The sequence below is a fragment of the Saccostrea echinata genome, unplaced genomic scaffold, assembly GCF_033153115.1.
Source record: "Saccostrea echinata isolate AGI-Se365-2 ecotype Australia unplaced genomic scaffold, CSIRO_AGI_Sech_v1 ptg000036l, whole genome shotgun sequence".
Taxonomy (NCBI): Eukaryota; Metazoa; Mollusca; class Bivalvia; order Ostreida; family Ostreidae; genus Saccostrea; species Saccostrea echinata.
In genome coordinates this window covers 6,335,473-6,345,653 of record NW_026889785.1, presented here as the reverse complement: position 1 = coordinate 6,345,653, position 10,181 = coordinate 6,335,473, and the positions used below count along the sequence as shown (strand labels likewise).

Here is a 10,181-nt window from a genome sequence, read left to right as displayed (position 1 = left end):
TTAAACAAACTTGAATCTGCACTAGCTGATGATGCTTCCATATCAATATGACTGATCACACCTTTGTTGTACTTGAGAAGAAGATTTCAAATTTTTCCATGTAAAATTTTGATCCCCACCCTACCCCCGGGATCATGATTTGTACAAATTTGAATCTACACTATGTAATGAAGGTTTCACATAAGTTTAAACATTTCTGGCCTAATGGTTCTGTAGAAGATTTTTGAAAGATGACACAAAATTTTCACTAATTCTTTATTATCTCCCCTTGAAAGAGGGTGTTACCCTTTATTTGAATTACCTTGAAACCCCTTAGCCAAGAGATGCTTTGTATCAACTCTGGTTAAAATCAGCCCATTGGTTCTTGAGAAGAAGTCAATAATGTGAAAAGTTTACAGACAGACGCCAGACAAAACATAATCAGAAAAACTCAATCGAGTTTTCAGCTCAGGTTAGCTAAAAAGTCATCAGATCACCAACACATTTTGAAGTAGATTTATATTGTTGTCTGGTTTCTATCAGAGATGGTCTTCATCAGAATGCAAATTGTCAAGTTGGTCAAAAAGGAGAGACATAAAACCTTAGGAGGTCAAGCAGAAGTTGTACTTGTGTAAATATGGTAGTAGGGACTATAGCAACAGGAATATAAAATTTATTACCTTGGTACATGTATCAATTATTTTTATGATCTTTTTTTTTTATTTAGTTCAAATGCAATATCCTACTATACGGTGTAAGACACTGTAATTAATTATAAACAAAGCTAGCAGACAAAATCCAGCATCTGCAATCACAGAAACTGATATGAATGAATTTGTTGTGTACAAGTAACTACACTGCATAAAACGAAATGAAATTGTTTCAAATTCAATTCATGAATAGAGAACTTTTATGCAGAAAAAAATGCATGCATGAAAAGTGAATTAGGAAATTTATTCATTAAATAATAAATAAAATATGATTAATAAATACAGTTTGACAGCATGAGATATAGCATAGAGTCCATTTTTTTTAGTTCTACTCTGTTGTACAATATACAAGATAATACAAGTCCCTGAGACTAAGATTGAGGTCATTGTAAGATTTCAAACACTCTCAAGTTTCACTTTTGAAGTTAACGGCTAAGTGAGCGAATTCCATTGTTGATGCTGCTCACAGCTTTCGTAAATTCCTTGTAGCTTGTTCCACAGCATTCAATGTATGCGTGCTTGAGGCATTTGCTACGCCGAGGTGAAATTGGGGGTCGTCCTTTGCGTCCAAAGAAATTCTTCCCTCGCAACTCATGATCATGAAACAGCTTCCTGGTCAAAAGCCACAGAAAATTTCCATCTGAACAAGCACTAGTTTGGACATCGGCAAGGATATCCCGTCTCATTCTAAACTGGACTTCCCCTGGCACAACTTCACTAACATCTTTGATTTCAATAATTGGTTCCAATGGCTTGTTTTCCAGGGTAAGAACCTTGTCTTCACTAACATGCTTTCTGTTGCTGACTCTGTGGGTGACGTCCATCAGTGGAGCACGAACTTCGCGATCTGGAGCACTGGGTTGTTCTCCAGTTTCTCTAGGTTGCTCCTCTTCTGTCTCGACATCTTCATTTACTTCAAATAAGGCCTTTTTTGCTGGAGGAGAAGAATCACAGTGATCATACTCTTCTTCCCTCATTACTGCTTCAGTGGAAATTACTGGTGATGTTTTGTTTTCTTCCCTTATAGGCAACTCCAGAATTGAAGACTCCTCAACTGGAACAATTGATACTGTTGGCATGCCTGGTTGAGGTGTCGAGGTGTTTGCTGTCACCCATCGTACAATTTCACTAACGTTGTTGACTCTCATAGAATTGTCTATTGCTCCATGTAGAAGGCTCAAAATCTCGTCAAGCTTAAGGTTCACAGCAGTCAAATCCTGGGCCTCTGTTTGCATGTTGTTATCAGTTTGGGTAGAAATTTCTCTGACTTGGTACATGTCTCTAGAGTCATTATCCATTTGGGTGGCTTTGTGATGACACTTTTTGTTGCTGGAAAGAAGGTCTACAATTTCTTGCTCATCTTGGATCACCACAACTTTTTCTGTTTGAGATGAGGTGCAGATTTTGTTCTGTTTGAAATAGTTCATTTGGAGTTCAACAACTTCAGCCTCATCTGTACTTAATTCCTGAAGATAGCATGGAGCACGCTGTGGACTGGCATTGTTCGACTGATTCTCAGCAGATCCTTCATACAGAATGGTAATCTTTCTCCCATTGGAGCCCTAAAACAAGTTTTATACATTGTTAATATCATCATCAGAGAACGCTTACATTTCTCACTTTGGCCCTTCCGTTCTCTATCAGATTTTTTTGATATATTCCTATGTTACATGTAAACTAGTCCCAGTTGTATCGGGAACTGTTATAGATGTTCCACAAACACTCAACCACTCCCTTGTGGGCCCCATTTCCTACAGGTTTCATTAAATTAGTCAGTTCTTTTGTGTAATAAATCAACACTTTATTATCAAAAGTATTTAATAGAAAAACAATGCTGGTATAGTTTTTGAGTGTTATCCAATCAGATTTCAGAGCAAGTTCATGCCCATGGTTTCTAAATATTTCACATATTCCTCATAAAGAGATTCACAATAAATACTTATGTAAGAAATCTCAAACATTTTCGTTGAAAACTATAAGAGATACAGCCATATAAGTATAAGCCAATCAGATTTTGTTTGGGAAACATAGTTAAAATCACACAATGCAGCCCCACTCTTCTCTAGGTGTCATGATTTTAACAAACTTGAATGTACACTACATAAGGAATTTTCCATATAAATATGACTTTTCAAAGACTTGCTGTTCTTGAGAAGAAGAGTTTTAAAGATCTTCCCTGAGTATTCCAATTTTAAAACTGTGATCACTCTTTATAGTCATATCCCCCCTTCCCCAGATTTTTTTTCCATTTACTCCATGTAAAAATTTGAACACCTATTGTTGAACTTCCAAAAAAATTTTGCCAATGTACATGTATAGAATACCATAGGAAAAACTACATTTGCTTAAAACCTCTGATGACATTTTTTTTCTTTCTTCTGCTTGTTAAGGATTTCTGTTTGGCTCTACCCCTCCCCCCTCCTCCCCTTTTATAAAGAATTTAGTGAATATATAAATAGGATACTAAAAAAAACATAAGCTACCTTATGCTTGTACCCCTTCTATAATAATGTTCTGATTTTTTTTGTGCTTGTCAAGGAAATTTAGCTTGGCAGTACCCACCTCCCACACAATTGCAAAAGTTTGGTTGTGTATACTGAAACTGCAAAATCAGTCAACTCTATCTACACTACATGGGGTGCTTGCATATCAGTTGAACTAATAAAAGTGTAGTTTATATATGATTTAGAATTGTTACTTCTAGTTGGGGATAAAAATCAGTGGTGTTCTAGCCCCCTCCAATAATTTTTAGTAGAATAACCCTAATACCACTTAGAAATGCTAACACATCAATTTCAGTATCTACAGTTTTGTTTTATCATTAAGACTTTTAATATATTAAATATATTAAATGTAAATATATATTTTCCTACTGGTACATGAAAATTGAGAATTTTAATAAGGAAGTTTGAGCAAATTCGAATCTGCATTTTGTAAATTGCATTGATCATGTTGATTATGCCTTACCTTTCGTTCTTTGGCATTGTTTCTTTCTGGTTCCTTAGGCAGATTAACTTTTTCACTCTACAATCATCAAAATAAGATTTAAGTTTTTTTTTTTATCAAAACAACTTCAAATCATAAATGAAGATTAGCAAGTCATTTTAAAGATTTTTGTGATATTATGGATGGTTGTTTATAACTCTTATTTGTTTTATACTTTTTATCAATCAAGTTTTCTAACTTGACGACAAAAATTGGGTAAAGATGTACACCACAGTGAGGAGATAACTCTTGAAACTTCATTCACCATTTAATATAATTGGTAATGTTTTATGCAAATTAGGAGCAAACTGATGAACAATACAATTTGGCTGAGAATCCCTAAGAATCTTGATAAAATTTACATACTGGTTCTTCAGGCTCCTCCTCCCTGTTCTGGTTGATGTCAGATGTTGAAGGAATTATGTCTTCCTACAAAATTAAGTTATGGGTATTATAAATGCTTGTATATCAGATAATATATTTGCTTAACTGGAAAGATTCTGTCTATAAATACTTCTTGATGTGTTTAAGAAATGTATGGTAAAATAATTTGGCATTATTGTTGATTTTTAGAACAGTTAGTTCTAGGACTTTAATACTTTAAATGTGTATTCCTAATGATAAGACATTTCCTCAGGCCATCATTAAAATATCTTTGTTTTCATTAACCCGACCCTAAAATCTCAAGTCAGGTAGGTAGGTAGGTAAATTATTTTTTTTTTTCTGACAGCAGTTTTGAAAATACATTTTGAAAAATTGAATATCTTTATAAATAAGAAAGAACAAAGGAAACCGATTTTTAAACCGAATATCATACAAATGAAGCAACATGTATGGTAAATTAATTTACAAATATTATTCATTTGAACTTGTGAAATATCTCAGGCCAGCGTACATTTTTTGAAATCGAATACTTACAAAAAGACAAGATTTGCAAATACTCAACCATTGGACATCCGAGTATATTTTTCAAACCTACTATCATCTTAGGGTACTTACACAGACAAAATGTCAATAGCCTCGCGTGGCGCAGTGATTCTAATGTTTCGTTTTGGAGTCATGACGTAATTCAGGAGCTTACTCTAAGTCACAGGTCCCGATAAGGGATGTGGAGACTGGTCAGACGAATGAGACCATAAAAAACGCAGGTCCAGTGTCGCAGTATACATGTAGATGTTGGCACGAAAAAGATCCCTTACTGATCAGTGGCCATAAGTGCCGAGTAAAAGTCTAAATTAGGAGCCCTCCACCGGCCCAACAAATTTCTAAAGGATTTTAAATCAAAGAAACAATCTATTTCAAGGGCGTAACTAAAGAAAAATACACTGGACGTCTCAGGAAGCCGTACCATTCACCAATTTTAAAGATTTCGACACTATTAGGAAATAGTGTACATGTATAAACAATATTTAATTAAATTAAACCATATCTAAAATATATCTATTGTTATAGTCACGAAGTTAATATCCCATAGATAAAAGGAATGAAGAAATGACATCTGAATTATATTTATTAAGATGAAATAATTATTCAAAGACAAATTTACAACTATGGTCCTATATAGTAAAAATAGAATCATACAATACATCAAAACGAATGAAATGCAGTGAAATTTATTGATTTGTATACCCCTCATCTGCTCATGAGGCAGGCTTTGCCATGCTTACCACGTATTAATTTTAGAATTTCTTGTAAATAATTTGTAAATACCATCTTTACACACCTTAGTCATGGTACATTTAATTCAAGAAATGTCTCAAGAGTGTATGATTCTAATAAGTTAAATATATATAATAAGATTGATACTCGCCGTTGTTTTATAACAAAAACTAACCCTCTGTGCCACAAGTTGTGGGCGCCAAATGAGAGTAAAACAAAAGCCGCCATTCTGATAAAAAAAGGAATTCGATGAAATTGTATTTTATGAATTTGATAAACAATAAAAAAAAAATATTTGAATAATCTTATTAAAAAAACTTTTCAGTCGGCATGATTTAAGTGGGTCGGTCGCGTTAGGGGAAACAAAGGTATTTTTTATTTTGGCCTCAGACACAATTTTTTGACCTTTTGACCTTTGCATTTGATCTTCTTTGGAAAAAACTTACACCTTAGTCATAAGTTTTGAATGGTTGGAGCTAGGATTTTCATATTAAAGTTATTTTTTCTTTGTGACAAGAACTCGCTTTGAGTACCAATAATTTTGACACTTTTGACCTTGACCTTGGAGTTTGACTTGCTTTTGAGAAATTTTAACCTTTGACATGAGCAGCCATACTGGGCATCAGTGTTTCACAAACACATCCAGTTGTTAAATACATTTCCATGTATAAAATCTTTTATCCCCTACAGTGCCCCATCCTACCACCAGCCTAAGATAAATTGACTCTGTGTATGCTATTCAGTAGACCCCACAATAAATGAAACTATAACCTACCTGATCATGTGGCCAAACAGCTAGATATCCATTTCTTTTGTTTCTTCTCTTTTTCTTTTCTTTATCTAGGGCCAGTGACCTATGGCTGGAGGACCAATCATCCTCATACTGGTTCAGAACAGCTCTGGACTCTGAAAATAAATAAAGTTATTTATATTCCTTTTTTGAAGAAAGGAACAAGAACACTTCAGGCTGGCATATTTCTCATAGCACAATTGCACTTCATGATAAATATTAGGGCTGGGTATCAGCTGGGAATGTTGAATTGCGATATATTGTAATGTTTTTAACTGTATTGCGATGTGTATTGCAATATTTTAAATGACAGTTATAATGCTCTTTTTCTCATTTTATTAACCTTCATTTACAAGCAGAGTGTGTTACAAAAAAGGTCTTGTTGACTTCACTACAGTTTTTGAACAAAATGCAACCATACAACAGCTACCTTACAGCTACCTTACAACTTGGTACTGTTTGGTACGATTGAAAACATTCCTGACCTATTGAATTCATATTTTACTGAGGAAATCTAAAGCCCAAACAGTTTGCCAGTATATCCGTACTGAATAAAGTGCTCCGCCACAGCATGATACCCCCGTCAAATATTGTTCAATTGTCACAAACAGTTTAGAGTGCAAGAAAATCATGTCAACCTTGATATAAGGATTTTTCCATTTCTTATAACATTTATTTATACATCTCCTGTGGTGTAGGCATTAATTACAACAAATATTACATTATAGATCCTCAACTGGTTGTGTTAGAGCTTGACAAATGCCCATCTGCAGACTTCTCCCCCCTCAAGCTTTCAGATTTGTGAGACATGATGCTCTGAATTAGTTGATATTTTCAAAAATTTAAATAAAAATATCATATTAAACAAAATTTATTTGCCATAACATAATACGTCCCGTCTAAAGACGGGTGTATAAAAACACATCACAAAAGATATTTTTTGCTAACTTAATCGCTATATACTGGAATATAGTTATTATTGCTAAGCCCTAATAAATATATGCTGGCTTGATTGCCGTTTGTGGCCCTACCCTCAATCTAATTAAAATTAGATGTTCTGAAGTGGTAGCAGATTCAGAACATCTAATTTTAATTAGCTTGCCCTATCGTACACCTGTCAGGACCCCTGACCCACTCATGGGCAATGAATTTCAAAAGAGGCACCCTTGGTCATCTTAAGTTTTTTTTCATAACCATGCACTTAGTACACACAGGGATTTATCAGCCTATTTTGGGAAACGCCATTTTGGGGAATTGGGAAAAAAATATCGGCTATTTGATGAAATTGGGAAAAATTGAAAATGTTGCTTAAATCATGTATTCAGTAGTAATTCATTTAACATTTCAGCATGAACTCTAACTTGGGCAAACACAGACAATTAAATACTTCATCATATAAGATCAATTATGAATAATAGACTAATAAAAGTAAAATTGACTTCAATAAGTGTAAAGTATTTATACAACTTAGGGTAGTAAATGTGTGTATGAGATTCCAATTTATGTCATTATAGAATCTGTTCCTGGAGATTATAAACCTCCTGCAAAAATTATACTAAGTACATATTTTCTCAAAGTCCTCTTTTAATATGTATTAATTAATGCATTGAAGATATATTTTTCTATCTGAAATAATGCAGACAGTCCTTATCATTCACTCGTAGATCAATTGAGTAGGTGGAAATAACTTAATAAATCTATATAATTACACAATATCACCATTTTCAGAAAAACGGAGGAAATTCGGATTAAAAGTTGGCGATGTTTTTACAGTGTTTTTAAACATGTGTTATGACTGTAGTTTTGCTAAATGAGTTAAATAGATGAAAATTACACACAATCTGACTATTTTTCCAAGATAATTAAATATAAAAGCATTGTTCACCGATTGGGAAAAATACTGCCAAATTGGGAAAAACTTAACTCATTTTCAATTGGGAATGGGGCCGAATTTCGGCCCCTGAGAAGGTACTGATAAATCCCTGACACATGTACAAGAACAGAGAATATTTTCACAAATTTATAATTAATGCATTTTCAATCCATGATAGATATAGCCCTGCACTAACACCAGAATCCTGAATTCCACAATTTATTTACTGGTGTTCCAAATAAAATCAATTAACATTTACCAAATGAATTTTCTAACAAACTTATAAATAAAGTGATGTTTTCACATAATCATGATAACTGAAATCTTACCAGATAACTCCAGGATTTCAACTTTGAATGTCTCCTTATGATATTTGACATCAACATGCTGTCCTTTCACTAAGGCTTTAATGTCAGGGACTTGACATTTCTTGGCATCAATTATAGCTGTGCAGCCATCCAAGTCGAAAAGCACAAGTGCAAACATGGCTTACAGTATTCTACGTTGATCCTGTTTATAATAGATAATTAAGATATTCAATCAACTAATTAGGCTACAGTGTAGTGTTGGTAATGTGTAATGATAATTGACAGTAATTAATTACAAATTTCGATGTAATTGGATTCCCTATTGTGGCCCCATCCTACCCCCGGGGGTCATTATTTGAACAATTTAGAATCTACACTACCCCAGGATGCTTCTGTATAAGTTTCAGCTTTTCTGGCCCAGTGGTTCTTGAGAAGAAGATTTTTAATGACCCCACTCTATTTTTGTCTTTTGTAGATTATCTCTCCTTGTGCAGGGGGATAGGCTCTTCATTTTTACAATTTAAACTCCCCTTCACCCAAGGATGCTTTGTGCCAACTTTTCTTAAAATTGGCCCAGTGGTTCTTGAGAAGAAGTTGAAAATGTGAAAAGTTAACAGATGGACAGACAGACAGTTAGACAGACAACAGGTGATCAAAATAGCTCACTTGAGCTTTCAGCTCAAGTGGGCTCAAAAAAACCCAAACAAAATCTTGAGTCCTATAATTAATTAAACTGGTCAAAATCTTTAAATTCTGTTAATTTCTTGAAATATTTGCCTACAATATGTCAAAGGCATATAACTTTATTGTTAGCATTTGCTGAAGAATAGATCTCTCTACGAGAAAGATAGGTTACATGTAATGATACCAATTCTTTTGAATGACGTTATTTTTATGACTATAAAGTTGGAGTTTTATTTTTTGGCTTGTGTGTTTTTTTTTGTGCAAATACATGTAGTTAGGTAGGTTTTTGACAGATGCGTGGATGCTAAGCAGAAAAAAAAACTTGGAATTGCCTTCAGATGTAAAACAAAACAAAAACAAGAGATGTTTGTGAAACACGTAAGTCCAAGGGGCATAACTCTGTCAAAAATTGATCGATCGTAATGAAAACAGAACTTGACCTAGATATTCTTATGATAAATCTGTATACCAGATTTCATTTCAGTATGCAACCTCTGCAAAGAAAATGAACGGAAACTGCAAATTATTGGACCCAAGATGTATCAAATGACAAAGTTTGATGATTCTAAGTCAATAATTACCTGATATATTTAAATAAAGCCATAAAATTTAAAAAAAAGGTCACAGTGACCTTTTTTTTAGTCGACTAACTCTGCAGACCCAAAATGCATCAACTGACAAAGTTTGATAATTCTAAGCCAATTAGTACCTGAAATATTTAATTAAAGCCATAAATTTTCAAAAGTAGGTCACGGTGAAATACTTTTTAGTTGATATTTTTTGAGGACCCAAGATGCATCAACTGACAAAGTTTCATGATTATAGACCTTAAAATGTCCAAATTATTCCTCTAAAATGCTTTGAAATCAAATGCCTGCGAGGTTCAAAAAGTAGGTCACTGTGACCAACTTTTTAAAAAATATGTTTTATGGCCCCAAGATGCATCATCTTACAAGATTTAATGATTCTAAACCTCTCAGTATTCAAATTTATAAATGACCTTAATTGTTTTCTAAAAGATTAGAGATAAAATTCAAAAAGTAGGTTAAGATGACCTACTTTTTAGTCAATGTACTCTGAGGACCCAAGATACATCAACTGACAAAGTTTGATGATCATAGGCCTTAAATTGTTCAAAAAATGCCTTTAAATCATTTTGAAAAAGAATGGCCAAAAAATTTAAATAGTAGGCC

The 10,181-nt window shown here is 33.7% G+C and overlaps 1 protein-coding gene across 1 annotated transcript; it reads right to left on the bottom strand.

Moving 5' to 3' along the window:
- Positions 1-1,110: 1,110 nt before the first annotated feature.
- LOC133199937 (uncharacterized) lies at positions 1,111-8,521 on the bottom strand. Its single transcript, XM_061335735.1, has 5 exons — positions 8,326-8,521; positions 6,109-6,239; positions 4,041-4,103; positions 3,657-3,713; positions 1,111-2,251 (listed from the first exon to the last, which is right to left on the bottom strand). Exons 1-5 carry the CDS (start codon positions 8,480-8,482, stop codon positions 1,115-1,117), a joined length of 1,545 nt encoding a protein of 514 aa, XP_061191719.1. The 5' UTR covers positions 8,483-8,521; the 3' UTR covers positions 1,111-1,114.
- Positions 8,522-10,181: the final 1,660 nt, after the last annotated feature.

Excerpts from the sequence above, each read along its gene's own strand:
- LOC133199937 (XM_061335735.1), bottom strand. The coding sequence starts at position 8,482 with ATGTTTGCACTTGTGCTTTTCGACTTGGATGGCTGCACAGCTATAATT. Across the intron at positions 4,104-6,108 it reads CTGTTTGGCCACATGATCAG|GAAGACATAATTCCTTCAAC; the intron begins GTAGGTTATAGT and ends TTAATTTTGTAG. Across the intron at positions 3,714-4,040 it reads AGGAGGAGCCTGAAGAACCA|AGTGAAAAAGTTAATCTGCC; the intron begins GTATGTAAATTT and ends TGATGATTGTAG.